We start from the raw sequence: 18,735 nt of genomic DNA on the forward strand, positions 1-18,735 counted from the left end.
TTATGTAACCTATAGCATAAAACTTTTTTAAATAAAATTAATATTATGATTAATACGCGTGTCCTCAAAAAGTGCCGGCAGGTTAACTGCACTTACTTATTTTGCGAGACGAAAAGGGAAAATAAATAGGAAATAACGGAACGATGGGTGCGCAGTTGCTCACCTCTGTTGAGAGGATGACGTCAGGCCAAGGTGAGCCGCCGGAACTGCCATCCTTCGTCGACTGTTCCGCGTCCCAGTCTATAGGTACAACTAGTGCCCCTGAATCTGGAAAACTCTTATTATGGGTGCTCTAAAATGTCTGGCACCTCAATTATGAATAAAAGATTACCGTAAAAAATACGGGCGTGACACAGTTCTGGCTGCGGCACGAGGCGGGAGATGGTTAAAAAGACGAGTCGTGCGTCGCACGCGCAAACGCATGTTGCGATGACCGGCGTCGCGTGGTGGACGTGCGCGCTGCTGGCGGTCGCGAGCGCGCGCATTTACGAGCGCTGCGAGCTCGCGCACGAGCTGCAGCGGCTGGGCGTCGCACGGGAACACATACCCACGTGGGTGTGCATTGCGTACCACGAGTCGCGGCTCGACACGGCCGCGCACAACCCCGTCAGCGGCGACCACGGCCTGCTGCAGATCAGCGAGCTGTTCTGGTGCGGACCCGGCAAGGCGTGCGGAGTGCCCTGTGACGCCTTCCGCGACGATGACATCGCGGACGACGTGGAGTGCGCGTTGCAGATCTACGAGGAGCACACCCGCCTGCAGGGCGACGGCTTCCTGGCGTGGGTCGTGTACCCGCTCTACTGCAAACACACCACCAAGAAATATCTAGCTGAATGTGATAATTACGTCAAGAATACTACTTTGAAATCCGAAGATAAACCCAGTGCTCGTGCTTTTAGCAATACAAACTTCTCATTTACACAAAATCCTAAAATAGATGAATTAAAACCGCCGTATTTGGCGATAAGCTCATTATTGCGAGATAGGCAGCGATATAACTCGATCCCAACAAAAAGAGATTGGGTGAATTATAAATTCGATAATATAGATGAGCTGAGACTGCCTGTGTTTGGTACGAGCTTTAGTACTCCTGCTTCGGTGATCACATCGCCTGCTACAACTATGACAACTTATAAACCTCCAGTACCTGTGACAAATAGACCAACAACGCGATTTATATTCACTACACCTGCAACGGTCGAGGCGACAACACGCAGCAGTTACCCCACGACGACGTCTAAACCGACAACCAGGTTTACATTTGCAACATCGCCTGCAACTTCCAAGCCAACAACGCGCAGTTACTCGCAGTCCACCACCCCTCAGCCTTTACAAACGTTTACAACAAGCAGATCGACACCACGTCCTACATTTAAATCCACGACACCTGCAACTGTGACATTAACAACTCCAGCCATATTTAAAACGACACGTGCCTCATTTACGACCCCAACTGTTAGTTCTACAACGCCCGCCACCTTTAGATCCACAACACCTCCCATTTTTAGTACAACGAAGCGTTCATATTACACTTTAGCTCCTCTCCAAGTAACTACCTTAAAGGCCCGTGGCTTAGCATTACCGGAAACTCCCTTCAGAAGAATCGAGACGAATCAGCTTAAAAGTAAGGTGAAAACTACGACGTCAGCCCCTAGTACTACTACCTTCAGCACTCTGCCTCCATTTACAACGTCTAAATACAGAGTTTCGACAGGATATTTTACAACTCAACGACCTCTCTCCTTCGGCATCCTGACATCAACTACAGCGAGACCTATACATACATTTAAATCTTTCACGACGCCAAAACCTTTTCCGCAAATGACTACAAAAGCGGAAAGAATTTATGACTTCATCGATCAAGAAAAGAAAACAACTCTGTCCATATTCGATCTTTATTTGAAACCTACAAGACGACCGAAATTGCTACCATTCAGCGTCCATACAATAAACAGTCCTTATAAATTGAGTATATTTTCCGGCGGAACCACTGCTGCTCCCACAGCGAACACAGGGGACGCTAAAACACCGACCGGAGGAGCCTCACGTAATCATTTCCGAAGACAAATTTCTACTTCTGAATAATGAGGTCAAGAGCGGATAAAACGTATTGTGAACAAAGTTGTGATAGTTTTGTATAAGTTTATATTGTTGTGATTGTAAATTAATTATTTATTCGTATGCCAATAAATCATGTCTATAATTATATTTGTAAATGAGATCCATGGACTCATTACGTTCTCTATGGTATTAATAATCTTTGTCTTATAAAATGTCAAAAATATAATTTTATTTTCTGAAGAAGAGGTTATGTAAAAATGTGAATTATTTGCTTCGAATGTTGTTTCTTTATTTCAGGTGAATTTAGTTATTTAGTATAGAATAATGTAATTACTTACTTACAAAACAAGTGTATTAATAAAAATACTTTATTTCAGAGAAACGCAACGTAGTTTTTATTCACAAGAATATTTCATTGTCTTTAAGAAGACATTATAAAACAACATTTAGCAAAAAATGGAGAAATTTAAATTTGAATTTATTGTAAAAGCGTGTGAAGATCCCAAAACAAATGTAATCTGCTTAACCTCAATCACAGATGCGAAGGAATCAATGTTTTTTATTCCGGAACAATACCAACCGGTAAAACTGCATGATAAACTGATAACAACACCAACTTTTCAAAAGGTAAAAAATACACTACAAAGGAGGCATGATAAAAGACAAGTTTGGATTACCGTGACACCGGAAATAAATAATGTTTACCGAGATGAAGATGGAAATATGCAATTTAAAGGATATTTATTAGAAGAGATAACACCAGAAACGCGACAACATACTGTTACTACCGGTATTACGGAAGACACTTTAACTCGGATTTTAGAGAATTTTTCAGAAACAAGAAAGGATACTCATAGACCATACAATATTGGGAAATTAACAGAAACATTTACAATAGAAAAATTTACCAAGAAAACATCAAATGTGGATCAATGGATGAGTATTTTCGAAACAGAATGTACCCGTTTGGGAATAGATGAGGATATTAAGAAAATTGAGGCCCTTAGATTGTTCTTGGAGGATTCGTGTCTAGATTGGTACAGTTCTATGCTCATAAAATATAAAATAAATTCAAAGTGGTCATTATGGAAAGAGAACTTCTGTGAAACCTATGCAAATAAGGGATGGTCTCCGATCAGGTACGCAATGTTGTTCAAGTACAGACAAGGATTATTATTGGAATATGCCTTAAAGAAAGAGAGACTTTTGTTGGAAATGAACAAATCAATGGACATACAAACTCTGATAGATCTGATCGTTACAGGACTCCCAAACTATATAGCTGATAAAATTGATAGAAATAACCTGAAAGAGACAAAAGATTTATTTGGTAATATAAGGGGATTGGAACATTTAATAAAAAAAAATTATTACGAAAAGAAAACAGGAGGTTTTGAAACTAAAAATAAAGAAAAGGATGGAAAAGAACAGCCGTGCAAAATATGCGAAAAAGAAAACAAAGGAATACGTTATCATCCAGAATCATTGTGTTGGTTCAAAAATAAAAATAATGACAGATATGGACGGGAACAAATCAGATATGTTAATAACTCGGAGATAGAAACAGAATTACACAAAATAAATCCAAAAAACTAGCCATTCCACCATTAATCAAAATAAAATTATTAATAAATGATACCATGAATATTATGGGAATTTATGATTCGGGATCAAATGTGTCTTTAATAAATTCCAAATTATTGTCCATAAAAGGTAATCTAAATGACAAAGGATGTGACAACATTGAAAATACAGGCTTAAAAACGATTAATGGTGTTAAGAGTACTAAAGGAATAGTAAAATTGAAGATAAAGATATTTGACATTGAGGAAAACATAAATGTGTTTGTGATAGATGAAGAAAATTTTGATTACGACTTTCTAATTGGATTGGACTGTATAGAAAAATACCATCTTGTACAAAATGACAAACTGGAAATATCACAAAATATATGTAATTTGAAGAAAGAAAGAAATACAGAAGAAAACAATACAATGATAATTCCTGGCTATACAGGTAGTATTGAGAAAGAAGATAACTTAAATAATAACAATAACAAACAGGATTTTCTGGAAAAGTCTGGTCAACGTACTAATACTGAGTATGAAGTAAACTTTAATGAATACGTGGAAGAATCAAACTTTAATATTACTGTAAATCATCTAGATACACAAAAATGCTCAGAAATAGAAGATTTATTATGCAAGTATAAATCTCTTTTCGCTAAAGACAAATATGATATCGGCACAGTAAGAGAATATGAAGCGCGTATTGATTTATTAATTGATAAATACTGTAGTAAAAGGCCATACAGATGCAGTATTGAAGATAAAAAAGAAATAGAACGACAAATATCGAAATTGTTAGAAAGAAATTTAATTGAAGAATCTTATAGTCCGTTTGCTGCTCCAGTAACGATGGCTTTTAAAAAAGAAGAAGGAAAGAGGTCACGGCTATGTATAGATTTCCGTGACTTAAATAAAATTGTGATACCACAATCGCAACCTTTTCCATTAATTGAAGATTTAATGATCAAAACAAGAAAATGCAAAGTCTTCTCAACATTAGACATAAATTCAGCATTTTGGTCAATACCATTGCGAATTGAAGATAGGCACAAAACTGCTTTTGTTACCCAAGAAGGACACTTTCAATGGACATGTTTACCATTTGGATTGAAGTCGTCTCCAGCAATCTTTCAGAGAGTATTAAGTAGTATTATAAGAAAACATAACCTATCAGATTTCGCAGTAAATTATATTGATGATATTTTAGTTTTTTCAGAAACATTTGCAGATCATATTAAACATTTAACATTGTTGTTGGAAGCAATATTGAAAGAAGGGTTCAGATTAAAATTTTCAAAATGTAATTTTGCACAAGACTCAGTTAAATATTTAGGTCATATAATACAAAATAACACAATCACTCCACTGAAGGACAATCTAATTGCTATAAAAGAGTTTCCTATTCCTAAGACGCAAAAGAACGTACGTCAATTTCTAGGTAAAATAAATTTTTATGGAAAATATATACCTAATATATCAATCATATTAGATCCTTTACATAATTTGTTGAGAAAAGGACAAGCATTTATTTGGTCAGAGGGATGTCAAGATTCCTTTGAGACCATAAAAAAACTTCTATGTTCAAAGCCTATTTTAGAAATCTTTGATCCGGATTTACCTATACATATTTATACAGACGCAAGTATACAAGGTATAGGCGCAGTCTTGAAGCAACCACAGCTCAATGGAGAAGAAAAACCGTGTGCATATTTTTCGCGCAAACTAAACGACATCCAAAAAAAGAAAAAAGCTATATATATAGAGTGTTTAGCAATAAAAGAAGCAATCAAGTATTGGCAACATTGGCTCATGGGAAAAAAATTTAAAGTTTTCACCGACCATAAACCTTTGGAGAAAATGAATATAAAAGCAAGAACGGATGAAGAGCTGGGAGATCTAACATATTATATATCACAGTATGATTTTGAAGTAATTTATTCCCCAGGAAGGGACAATTTAGAAGCAGATTGTTTGAGTAGAAATCCTGTACTGGAACCATGTCACAATGAGGAGGAATGCTTAAAAATTGTAAACCTAATTAAACTAGAAGACATAAAAAATGATCAAGAAAGAAATGAGCAGATAAAACAAAATAAAAATAAACTAAAAATGAAAGATATGATATACTATAAGAAGGTGAGAGAAAAAGAAAAAATAATATTAACGGAAGAATTTAGTAAACAATTTATAGAGAAAGTACATTATGCTTTCTGTCATATAGGGACACAACAATTAAAAAGAAAAATTAAACCATTCTATGAAGTTAAAAATTTAATGTATAATATAAAAAGAATTTGTGAAACATGTGAAGTCTGCATAAAAAACAAATCTAGAGGAAAATACAAATTTGGATTGTTGTCTCAGTTAGGTCCGGCTACATATCCATTTGAAATAGTATCTATAGATACCATTGGTGGATTTGGTGGTTCACGTTCTACTAAGACTTATTTGCACCTCTTGGTCGATCACTTCACCAGGTACGCTTATATTTTAACTTCAAAAACTCAAAACTCAAATGATTTTATAAAACTTGTTCAAAATGTAACTTGTGAAAATAAAATTGGCTTGATTCTGTCCGATCAATATCCAGGTATAAATTCGAGAGATTTTAAAAACTTTTTAGATAAAGAGAATATACCAATTATCTTCACTGCTGTAAATGCACCGTTCTCAAATGGTTTAAACGAGAGACTAAATCAAACGCTAGTTAACAAAATTCGATGTAAAATAAATGAGAGAAAGGAAAAACTTGCTTGGACGACTATAGCACATGAATGTACAAAAAAGTATAACGAAACAGAACACACTGTAACAGGTTTTGCCCCAAAATATTTATTAGAAGGAAAAAATGTTGATGTTTTACCCGAAGAATTGAAACTAACAATATCATTTAATGATTTATTACAAGATAGAAAAGAAGCATTGGAAAATACTATAAAATCACACAACTATAATAAACAATACTTTGACAAGAACAGAATAAAATGTGAACTAAAAGTAGGGGACTTAGTATATGTTGAAAACGGGAATCGATTAAATAGAAAAAAATTAGATGAATTAAGAATTGGTCCATATATAATCTTAGAAAAGTTGTCAAACTCAATATATAGAATAAACACAGGACATAAGAAAATCGAATCAAATCTTTTCCACATAACAAAACTTGTACCAGTGGTATGTACTTATTAGAACACTTAATTCAGTATGCGGTGGATATTCCTCTGAATACCCCATTAAGAAGAATAGTCGTGAATTTTGCTGATTGTTAACAGGGGGGGGAGATGTAAATGAGATCCATGGACTCATTACGTTCTCTATGGTATTAATAATCTTTGTCTTATAAAATGTCAAAAATATAATTTTATTTTCTGAAGAAGAGGTTATGTAAAAATGTGAATTATTTGCTTCGAATGTTGTTTCTTTATTTCAGGTGAATTTAGTTATTTAGTATAGAATAATGTAATTACTTACTTACAAAACAAGTGTATTAATAAAAATACTTTATTTCAGAGAAACGCAACGTAGTTTTTATTCACAAGAATATTTCATTGTCTTTAAGAAGACATTATATATTTATAATATTACTCATTTTGTTACATGTATGGTCTTGAAAGTCCACAAATCGTAAGTGTAAGTAAGTAGCTAATTAAAAAACACCCAACTAAGAATCGATCCGAGCTGGCGCACCAAGGGCTCCTTACTACCACACAAATTATACGCGTACGATAAAGTGCAAAAGTTCAATCAGTTTCTTGTAAAGTAATAAATTAACTGGTTGCACTTAAGACCCCTGGTTACATGTCGTTTCTGTAATAGAACAAAAACACCTACAAAGACATACATTTTATAATTATGACAACTAATGGTTCATAATATCACCACTGTTTACAAATAAATTCATTGGGCTCAGTGACTGCAATTTTTCTTTTTGATTGTACGTATAAATAGGTGTTATGTATTAATAGAAAAGGATTTCCTTTCATTCGGTTCGCGATTGTTAGTACCTTACACTTGGGCACCGCTGATTGCTTATTACGGTTCAAAATGTACAACGCATTAGAAAAGGCAAATGATAGACAAACGCAGCATAGTAGTTAGTACCAGGGTCAAGGTAAGACGCCCCTAAAAAGTCAATATGTCTTTGTATTTTTTAAGTCTCCTCGAACCTCAATATGTCTTTGCTAAGCGAGACATACGTAGGTCCTGACTGCATCTATACATACTCAAAACTATTAGCTCTGCTTCCCCCAGTAGGAATTGTGGGCGTGAGTTTCTGTTGTCCACTAGCTCGGGTGTTGCACGAAATCATTCAACTTAAGTACTTACTTACTTATATATTTCTTTGTATTGTTTAAGAATAAAAATAAAATTAATTTATTTTTTAAGAAGTTTGATCAGCTTTGCGACTTTAAATTATGTATGTTATATTATATAAATGCGGCGCCTAGTGATTGGATTTCATGAAATTGTAATAATATATACTTACGAGCATGCTGAATTATGTTACCACCAATATGATAGCGACCTGCCTTTTTCTTAGTTTTAGTAAATACGTAAGGTTTAGTACGGTCTACTCTAAACCAGCGTGCGTGTATGAAGCGATTGAGGAATGTGGAGGAAGCAAGAGAAGTCATTTTATGTAGTAAATACTACATACATAAGAGTAAGTATATATATCTAAGTGAACAGTCAATAATAATCAAATCACCCATATAAAATTATAATGTGCCATATAGTTAGGTAGTAGATACTACAGTTGAATTTCGTACCCCACACCACCCCAAACCGTGATCTATGTAGTTACTAGGTCTCACCTAGGTACTTTAAAACTGTTCAATAGACTGTGAAGCAAAGATTAATAGATCACACCAGATCGAAGGTACAAACGGATTTATAGAATATATGATTTACATTATTATTGATGATGTTATTGAAACTTGTTTTAAAGATTAATTAGTGACCTTAAAGATTTTAAAGCGTTGATTAATATTCATGTTCTCGAGAATCAAGTTGACAAGATGTATTCACCTTAGCCATAGGGGTGTCACTTGATACATCCACACAACATACGAGTTTCTACAAATATGTAAAGTGAAGCTACAATACAAATGAATTAATCTGATTATGTACATGATGTCACCACTTACGTAAGTTATTTATACTTATCTCGATAACATAATTATCATTATAAAAAGAAATTAGCGCGTCAGGTGTCTCCCTATTTAATAAGTTAAAAAATTAAATTACTTACCTACTAAATTCACCACTGATGACACGCAGATAGATACAATAATATCAGGTCCGTAATCCCTAATGGGGTGGGAAAAGAAAAAAAAAGAAAAAAATATTTATTCGGCATACTTTTAACACTAATTAACAAAAAAATAATAATAATTACACATAATGCCGAAACGGCTTCAGCTCAGCAAATGTCACGGCCTAGCTGTAGCAAGACTATGACGCTGATTTTCAGCTGCAGCCGGTTGGGGAATCAAAAAACAGTAAAACAAAAAGAACCGGGCTCTAAAGTCTAAGCACATAATTACGTACCTAAACCGTAATATAAAGTATTTGAGGAAAAAGAAAATAATAAGAAAAATAAATAAATTAATAATTCTGTATAATATATATTATTATGTATTATACTGTATGTGTGTGTATTATGTATATTATATACTGGGTGTTAGTGACATCGTAACGAATACTGAGGGGGATGATTCAGACCATGATTCTGAGTTAAAATCAAGTGGAATTTTCCGTCGCAAAATTCATGATTTTTTTTAGTATTTTTTTAATTATTTTCAATTCTATACTTTTGCGATCGAAAATTCCACTTGATATTAACTCAGAATAATGAGCTAAATCAGCCCCCTCAGTATTCGTTACGATGTCACTTACACCCCGTACCAGTACATACAGGTAGCCATACAAGTAGGTATGGGTGTTAGTGACACCGTAACGAATACTGAGGGGGATGATTCAGACCATGATTCTGAGTTGATATTAAGTGGAATTTTCTGTCGGAAAATTCATGAAATTTTTTGTGTTTTTTTAAATTATTTTCCGTTCCATACTTTTGCGACGAAAAATTCCACTTGATATCAACTTAGAATCATTACCTGAATCATCCCTCAAAGTTTTCGTTACCATGTCACTAACACCCTGTATTATACTATTACGTATGTGAGTTATATATGGCTTACATGAAGCATGAATATTTGTGGGCACAAGCACATGTAGATATTCAGAAGATGCAGCCATTCTTGATACAAAGTCTTATGTACGTACCTATATAACGACCTTGGTGATAGGTGGGAAGTCCATTGCATATTAATAGTCCAACAAGTGAGAAAGAATAATATCTCTATGACGTCGGTTTTTACGACATGCCTGGGAGTATACACAGCTGAACGCTCTTGTACCTATACACATTGTACAAATGAAAATTTGACAACCCTAAAATAATTTGCGCTAAAATGCCAATGGGAGTAAAAATAAAGGTGAATAATTAATTTTAGTCCGCATATGGTATGGTACGTCGCTTAACCGCAGCTTTTATTGGAATTTCATTTTAACTTAGCCGTGATAAGGTTATATCTAGGAATTTACGTATCTACTTTGAAAACCACTTCCGGCCAAGTAGTTAATGCCGTTTGTGGCAAATGCAATAAGTCACGTCAAAAAACATAATCACTAATTTAAGAGCCACGCTCTTGTCGGTGTAGCATTCTACATGTTATGGTCGTTTCCCCTCTTGCCTCCCCATTTGCCTTCCGGCCCGCAGTACCCTGTCTGACGCGAGCGGGATGGCGCTCAGAGTAATCAATTTCAAGGTCGTACTAGGATTCCTATCCTCCCCCTCTAAATAGTACTGACAGTTACTGATGCCCTCTGTCAGGTTCCAGATTCCAGTCCCTGCGACTGGCTCCCATCTCCGCCTTTGCAACCGTTGAGGTCTTCACCCGTATCCCTGGGCAAGGGTTCTACGTTATACCCCGTAGGTCTGGACCCCTGACCGAACAAAAAACATGCTTACTTCCAAATATTTTACTAAAAATCAAAAGTAAAAATATATTGACAAAATAATGTCAATAACACGGACAAAATACCACAAATACTTAAGTGTGTTAAATATGCAAGCAGAGAATAAAATTAACATACACCTGTGTCTTTTTTTATTTTCCAAGAAGTGTATTTTTTTGTCATAAACCACAATCAAGTACCTACCTATGAACTCTGTAAACTTATGAGTTAGGTTGGTAAGAGATATGTCATCGAAGAATCTTTTTTTAAGAGCATCACACCTGTTTAAAGTCGGATTCTGGGGTTAAAAGCCCGAACCGGGATTCAAACCCGCGACACCACGATATAAGACATACGTACGCGTACTCCGAACAGGCCAATAACGGTAAAAAAACTTACGTAACTACGAGTATGTTTCATATAGTATGTTTCAGCAGAAACATAGAAAACTACAAGAACCTACGTTTTGTACTTATACTATTCCTTATTCTATCTATCTTATTCTATGACTTAGTTCTGTTCTACCCGCCCCAGTAGGGACTGAGGTTTATGCATATATGTACAGGTTATCTACTAGGCACATTTGCCAGTATCACGTACGTACATTGACCTGATCTATAGATGTAAAACAACCGATTTAAAACGTTTTAAACAAAATGCCCTTTTAAACCCCAAACAAATCGTTTGAAGCTATTGAAAACTCGCCTACATCAATTAAGAAAATGTACTTAAATACTTAATTAAGAAAAACATAGTCATCAACTGCAGCCGTTTTAAACCGAAAAAAATAGTTAATTTCGGTTTTAAACGGCTTTTTTAGTTTTGAACGGATTAAATTACATCTATAACCTGATCACATAGGTTTGTATCAGATTGTCTAGCTAGCAATTAAAATAGCGACTCTTCTTCTTCTTCTATCGTGTGGGTTGTGAGGTGAATTACCAACCTCATCAACCCTGGTGTCAGGGTTACTATTGAGCCGCCAAAGGCCCCTGACATGACTCATATAACGACTACGTACTTATATCAGTAAGTAGTAACCGGGACCAACGGCTTAACGTGCCTTCCGAAGCACGGATCATCTTACTTTCGGACAATCAGGTGATCAGCCTGTAACGTCCTAACCAAACCCTAACTAAATAGCGACTAGAATCGATGTTATGTGAACGTAACCAAATACTTTTTGAGGTTTATTTATTACATAAGTAGGTACTTAGTTAAATATTTCATGCTGCTACGGTTTCTGGAATCTTCAATCCCGAAGCGTATCTTACGCAGTGTTAGTTCTTTTCTTATCGATTTGATGTAGATTTGCCTCTAACTACTTGGCCGGACTAATAGGGACCGCTAAGTCTCTCACTCGGAAAATTTAAGAAAACAGGCCTGAGGGTGCCCGGATGTCCGTATACACAACAGGACCCTTCGTCTGATTCGATCGACAACCAGAGTTTCACTTTCGTAATATTTAGTACCTTCCGAGTAGTGTAAGAAAAATAATAGTACCTTTACAGTTAAACAAAAAACTTGAATTAATTTCCAGCAGGACCCTCCGTGGTTTGAAGGTCTTGAGACCATTGGTGTATATCCCTGTATAGCGGTGCATTAGTACCTTCAGATTATCTTCGTTTTCTTTTAAAACAAATATTAGTTTATAAGAAATAAATCTACAAAATTTTTATACTGCCAGCAGGACCCTTTTTTGTTTTGGTGCTCTCAGTCTAGACAGTCATATTTCCTAGCAGCAATATATTAGTACTTTTCAAAAAAATATCGCTTCGTTAAAAAATGAGTAGTATAAAGTAATAGTAATAAGACTCTGATTCATTATCAGGGAAAATATTCTAAATAGCATAACGTTACTTCTATTCCCGGAGTTTACTTTACCTATTATTGTTTTATTTATGTGATGCAACCAATTAAATAAAAATTTAGTTTTCATGTTATTTTAGGTAGGTACGTAGTTTAATCGTCGAAGAACATATAATTCAATAATTTACAAAATTGAGGGTAGATGAAAAAAAATAACCGATTTCGTAGTGTCATATCGCATATTAGTAACAGAGGTTCATTTGTGCAGTTACGTATTGTCGTTCAGGTTATTTAAAATATTTTTGTGCTAATAATGGTTAGGTTTTTTTTAATTAAGCGATATTTTTTTGAAAAGTACTAATATACTGCTGCTAGGAAATATGAATGTCTAGACTGAAAGCACCAAAACAAAAAAGGGTCCTGCTGGCAGTATAAAAATTTTGTAGATTTATTTCTTATAAACTAATATTTGTTTTAAAAGAAAACGAAGATAATCTGAAGGTACTAATGCACCGCTATACAGGGATATACACCAATGGTCTCAAGACCTTCAAACCACGGAGGGTCCTGCTGGAAATTAATTCAAGTTTTTTGTTTAACTGTAAAGGTACTATTATTTTTCTTACACTACTCGGAAGGTACTAAATATTACGAAAGTGAAACTCTGGTTGTCGATCGAATCAGACGAAGGGTCCTGTTGTGTATACGGACATGGGTGCCCGGTATGGTGCGAACTTTAGCTCAGGGCGTTGTCTAAGATGATTCTAGTGTTACTTCGTTGCCTATATACCGATGTAATCTAATTTAATAGGTAAATACATAGATAAACTCACGCTTATTTCCCACCGGGGTAAACAGAGACTGGAATTCCATTGCTTCGATCCTGACACACTTCTCGTGCTTCCTCCACATTCTTCATTCATATGTCTACTATAATATTATATAAGAAAATTCAATAATGTTATTGTTATTTCATCATCAATTTAAGAGCCACGCTCTTGTCGGTGTAGCATTTTTTTTTTATTGTTATTTACCTTATGTAATATTTAATCACGCATCGATTCGTTAAAAATAGTTTATTATGTATAAAGTACGCGATTTTTTAAGTGACTAAGTTAAAATTCGTTCCGTGCACATATTAATTTGATTATTGGCAAATTCCAGGTGCAAACGTGGTACTAACCTACCCTCACTTTTTGTACGCTGACGCAACATATACAAATGGTATTCTCGGCACCCGACCTGTCGAGCATGATCATAGGATATACGTTGACGTCGAGCCGGTAAGTTGTTTTAAAATTAACTCTATTCGAATGTGAGTAAATACAAAATAAAATGCTCAGCTGTTTATGGTGGCATGTCGTCAAAGCGGTAACTCTCCCCCCCCCCCCCCGCCCCGCACCAATTCATAGCGAGCGCCGACCTTACCTCCTCTGAGTCTTACTTTAGTCTTAAATGGCCATAAGCCACTGATCAGTAAGAGCGTGCGGACTATCTGTGTCTCGCTCGCACAGTATAATTGAGATTACTGTATGGAGTCTCTGGGGTAGGTATGTCCACTGCCGGGTCGCGGAAGTATGCTTCGGCGATTCCCGGGTCCTGGCAACACAGTGTACAAGACGGAACACCGTTGGGTATTAGTGGGTATACCGCGTGGCGACACCCGAGAATTCACCACCGTCCCCCCGGGCGGTGTGGTATGCGTAACGCATTACCCAACGTAAAAAACAGATATGTCTATACCTTCTGGCGATTCCTTGGTTATAGCACCATTAAGTTCTTCTGGTGGCTGTCGTGAGATGTGTCTGTCCTATTTAAAACGCAAGTGATTTCTTAACTGCCGTAGGTACCAATGCTTATAAATATAACTTTAATATTTTTATCACTTAAAATAAATCATTGAACTCTTTTGAATTTCCAGCAAAGCGGAACAGCGGTAAGAGCAGCGAAAAGGGCGCAATTCAACGTGTTCATGCGACCCGTGAGCGGTATCCCGGCGACGCAGGCGCTGCGAACCACTCTCACTCCAATCATGTGGATAGAAGAGGTGACAGGCAAACTGTATTCCTTTATACCTGCATAACAATTTTAATCAGCCTTTTATTTCCGACCGCTGGACAATCCCCCTTCGCTAACAAAACTTACCTAATAATGATTTAGAATCATGGAAACTTCAGCATATTTATTATCTATTAATTTACAAATTTCAGGGGATGTCGCTTCCAGAAGAATACGTGAATGAACTGAAGAGTAAAATGATTACGCCGTTGAGGCTGGTGGAGATCCTCATACCCACCCTGCTGGCGGTGAGCGCCGCGGTGCTGATACTCGGCGTGATCATCCTTGTGCGTGCCAGGACCAAGTCCGTCAGTCCCGTCACCTCCACGCCGATCTCAACCCCCGCACCAGACAAATATTAATTCATCAACTCCAATAATTTATATCTTATAACTGTTAGAAAAAAACATCAATTAAATATATTTATTTTTATAATGAAATATACTTTACAAAAGCTTGGGAGTTACCATTTATATTTTCATATCCAATGCTGTACCTACCTTAAGGGCTTATTCGGTAAAATAACTATTTAAAAATTGGTAGGCGTTTACAGTTTGTTTTGTTGAATGTTTATAATTATAAGCTTGATTTAAATCAAATCAAAAATACTTTATTGCACAGAACTACATTTAAACAATCAGACATAACACATGAATACAGTAAAATTTGGGCGGCTATAGAGCAATTTCTTCCAGGCAACCACCAAAAGGAAATAAACATATACAAACTTGGATGCGGGATGGTGCAACAAAAAATAAATAAGTACCTAAAAGTAAAACTAAAGTTAACATAATAAATACTCTATACTATACGTACATATATACTATATTAATAAATACTCAATATAATATAATTCATATATACTAAAAATATACCTAACCATAATCTAAGAAAACTATAATAATAAATAATAGACTATATACACACACACACATACAAAACAAGTAGTGAAATAAATAAAATACATCATACATAAAAGTAATATCTTAAGAATATCCACACAAGGATTCAAAATGAGCTCGCAACTGGTTTTTGAAGCTCTGGAGAGAGTTAGCGACTGATGGAAGCAGGTAACTGACAGCACAGCAGAAAGATAATCCATAAAGGTAAGGATGTAAATAAAACACAATTTCAACATTGAGCTTTATTCAAATATTCTTTTAAACTTGATTACCATTTATTTAAACACAAGTCAATGCACACAAGCTTGAGACATAAACTTACTTGCGTACGCGATGAACAAAAAATAAGTCTTCTTTCAATATGGAAATCACAATCAACGAGGCTGATAATGAGGTTATAGTCTTTCCTTTACTGGACTAGAAAAAAGCAATAACTAATGCATGAGATTTCATGTTATTACTGACTATTCAAAAAAATATCTAAGTGTATAAAAATAGTTAACAAATCAACCAACTCCAAGAACACAAAATCACCCACACCACGTTATCAGCCCCATCCGGAATCTACAATATAAACTTACTCAGCCCTGAATCGATTTTAATCAATTTCCAAATAAAAATACTTCCGCAGACTACAGTAGAATCCGGCTATATTATGCTAGTTAAACAATATTATTATATAACATAAAACCGTCCTCGAATTTAATATAAGGGATTGTGTTGACATACAGGGACACAGGGTGACAGTACTGTCGTGCGACTAGTTCCCGTCGTGCGATACAGGTGATACAGGTGACTACAGCCTCTTAAGTTTACAGATTTTTTTTATGTAGTGTTGAAGAATTTGTATAGCACATTCATACATTAAACATTACTTCATCTTGATTACGATTCTTTATGTACTTTTAATTTATATTAATAGACATATAATACGACACTGTAGTAAATTGGAAATAATCGCATAAAGTGATAGACAACAAAAAAAATTTCATTTCTAATTAAATTTGGAATTACGTGTTATTAAAGGTAAATATCGGGGAAAATATAAATTGCAGTTGCCTTGTAAAATAATGTTATGAGGTTTACAGTACTTCAACTAAAGCTCCAACTTAAAATAAATAAAGGCAAATGTCGTCCCCCTACATTTAAAAATATTTCTGCCGAATATTAGGGGATTCTGCAAAATATCATAAATTTTAGCTAATATACTGCAAGGGCCGTTTAACATCAATTAAATAAATTCTGACCTCACGGTACATCAATTTAACTAAATAAAATCTATAAAAGATATACAGTATTTACACAACTCAACTCAATTAAATTTTAGCTTAAAAAGGGTTTCTGGTCAAAATGTCAAGAAATTATGACATTTATAAAGAGCTAAAATATTATTTACAATATATTTACAAGATTATTATATCCTAAAAAGCTATATTACTCAATGAGATGACGTTCGTCGTCATTATTTCGCTTGCGGCCCTTGGCGTGCGCCAGCATGGTGACCAGCTTCTTGTGGCTGGGGCCGACGATCCAGCCGTGCTGCGGCTGTTTGTCCGGCTTGTCCTCGCTCTCCGACGTCCAGAAGGAGGCGGCGGTGCGGCGCACGCGCGGCGCCAGCACGTGCAGCGCGGGCATCGGCACTCCGCTCCCGCCCGCGCCGCCGTGTGACATGCCCGACGGACCCGCCTCCGCCGGGCTGACACGCCCGCTACTCTCCTGAACACCGCTGCCGCCTCGGCTACTACCAGACGTATGCCGACTGCCGAAACTTACCCTGCTTTCAATTTCTTGCTTCTTGAAAGATGCTTTACCTCGTCTCCCAAAAGACTGCTGACCTTCTCGTTTTTTACCCTTCTTTTTACGGCCAGCGCCTGCCGCTATTGACTCCGCGCTAGTGCAGCGCGCTGGTGCGCCGTCCGGCTCGGATTCAGAGCTCCACGTCTCCGCCAGAACGTTTTGCTTTCCTACTGTGCATTTCCGACGCGCCCTCTGCCTTGCGACACCTGCATCGTCCTCGAACTCAGCAGTGAAGTCGTACGATTCCTCAGATTTTTTCACAGATGACTTTTCTTTCCGCTCAGATATTTCGTGGTCATCTATTGACAATGAATAATACTGTGGAGAAGTATCACGGTTTTTAGAAAATGAACTATCAAGTCTCTTATTACTTCTATATTCTCTTGCCATCATCTCATCAGCCATTTTCGATGTGCTCGGACCGTAAAAGTCACATAAATCTGTTTTTGATGTAGATGGATAATCATATCTATTAAGAATGTCATATTTACTTGTCATCGATTTATAATCCGAATCGACTTTTTTGGTGGTCAAACTTGGTATAGGTGTACTATATCTTTCAGGAGACGTCGGTATAATTTGTCTATCATCTTTAGAAACATCAATATTAGGCGAGTCCAGGTCGTATGACTTGGATGTTTCGTACTTAGACAACGCGTCGTCCTCAGATTGAAATTCTTCTCGTTTGGATGAATCAGAGTCCTTATTGAGCATTGACGAGTTGGGTTCATCTTCTAATAAACTGTCAAATAACTGATCTAGATTGGCCTTGGGTTTCACAGTCTCTTTAAGCTTTGTAATCTTTTTCTCGCTTCTCACAGCATTGTGTTTAAATATTTTTCCCATAACTGCATTCTTTTCGATGACGTCCTTTCGTTTTAGTGATGTTTTCTTGAGGTCGGTTTTCCCGTTGCCCAACTCACATGAGAGCATGCTGTTTTCAGTCTCATCCTCGCTGCACACGTAATCGTCAGACATGTACACGAAGTCGTCGCCGTCTGACACGCTGCCACATGATTGCTCGCGTTCTTCTGCTCTCGATTGATGTTTATCTTTCGAAGTACCAGGTGTATCTTTGTTGCTGATACTTTTGAAACGCTCCATTAACGTTGACGGTCTAAATTCAAACAGCTCTGCGTCTTCGTTGTCCATAAATTCGTACACGTCAACTTTCTTCTGGGACGAGCTATCCTTTAAGCGGTGGTCGCTATCGTACTTACTGCTTGTTTCAGAATATTTCTTCTCTCTCTTCTTCTTAGATGTTGTTTTCTTTTTCTTTTTTGGAGAATTTTCTTGAGATGGAACGATAGCGGACATGTTTATATCAGAAGTTGGTATTGACACCTTTATACCGTCGAAGCCTTTCAAGGCTCCTTTCGTCAAAACCGTGTTTTGGTAGTTCTTTTTTGAGATCTTTTTTCCTTTTTTCTTCTCAGACTTCTTTTGCCTGTGCCTGTTGGATAGGTAATTAATCAATTAATTAATTTGGTACTATTACTCGTAATTTAAAGGTTTCA

At 36.3% G+C, this 18,735-nt stretch overlaps 3 protein-coding genes across 4 annotated transcripts in view; 2 read left to right on the forward strand and 1 right to left on the reverse strand.

The window, feature by feature from the left end:
• LOC126380778 (sensory neuron membrane protein 2) overlaps positions 1-14,986 on the forward strand; it is a 31,626-nt gene extending 16,640 nt beyond the window's left edge. The window contains exons 7-9 of the mRNA XM_050030378.1: positions 13,626-13,744; positions 14,383-14,508; positions 14,672-14,986. Coding sequence (XP_049886335.1) covers positions 13,626-13,744; positions 14,383-14,508; positions 14,672-14,881 — 455 coding nt within the window. The 3' untranslated portion in view covers positions 14,882-14,986. The remainder of the gene's footprint in view (positions 1-13,625; positions 13,745-14,382; positions 14,509-14,671) is intronic.
• Positions 266-2,208, forward strand: LOC126380777 (mucin-5AC-like). The gene has a single exon (XM_050030377.1). It carries the CDS (start codon positions 382-384, stop codon positions 2,083-2,085), a length of 1,704 nt encoding a protein of 567 aa, XP_049886334.1. The 5' UTR covers positions 266-381; the 3' UTR covers positions 2,086-2,208.
• Positions 14,987-15,648: 662 nt separating the features above from the next.
• The window catches only part of LOC126380762 (uncharacterized), a 31,372-nt gene continuing 28,285 nt past the window's right edge, over positions 15,649-18,735 (reverse strand). For both annotated transcript variants that reach the window (XM_050030354.1, XM_050030353.1), the window contains one exon: positions 15,649-18,671. In XM_050030354.1, coding sequence (XP_049886311.1) covers positions 16,856-18,671 — 1,816 coding nt within the window. In that variant the 3' untranslated portion in view covers positions 15,649-16,855. The remainder of the gene's footprint in view (positions 18,672-18,735) is intronic.

Source organism: Pectinophora gossypiella, chromosome Z, assembly GCF_024362695.1.
Source record: "Pectinophora gossypiella chromosome Z, ilPecGoss1.1, whole genome shotgun sequence".
Taxonomy (NCBI): domain Eukaryota; kingdom Metazoa; phylum Arthropoda; class Insecta; order Lepidoptera; family Gelechiidae; genus Pectinophora; species Pectinophora gossypiella.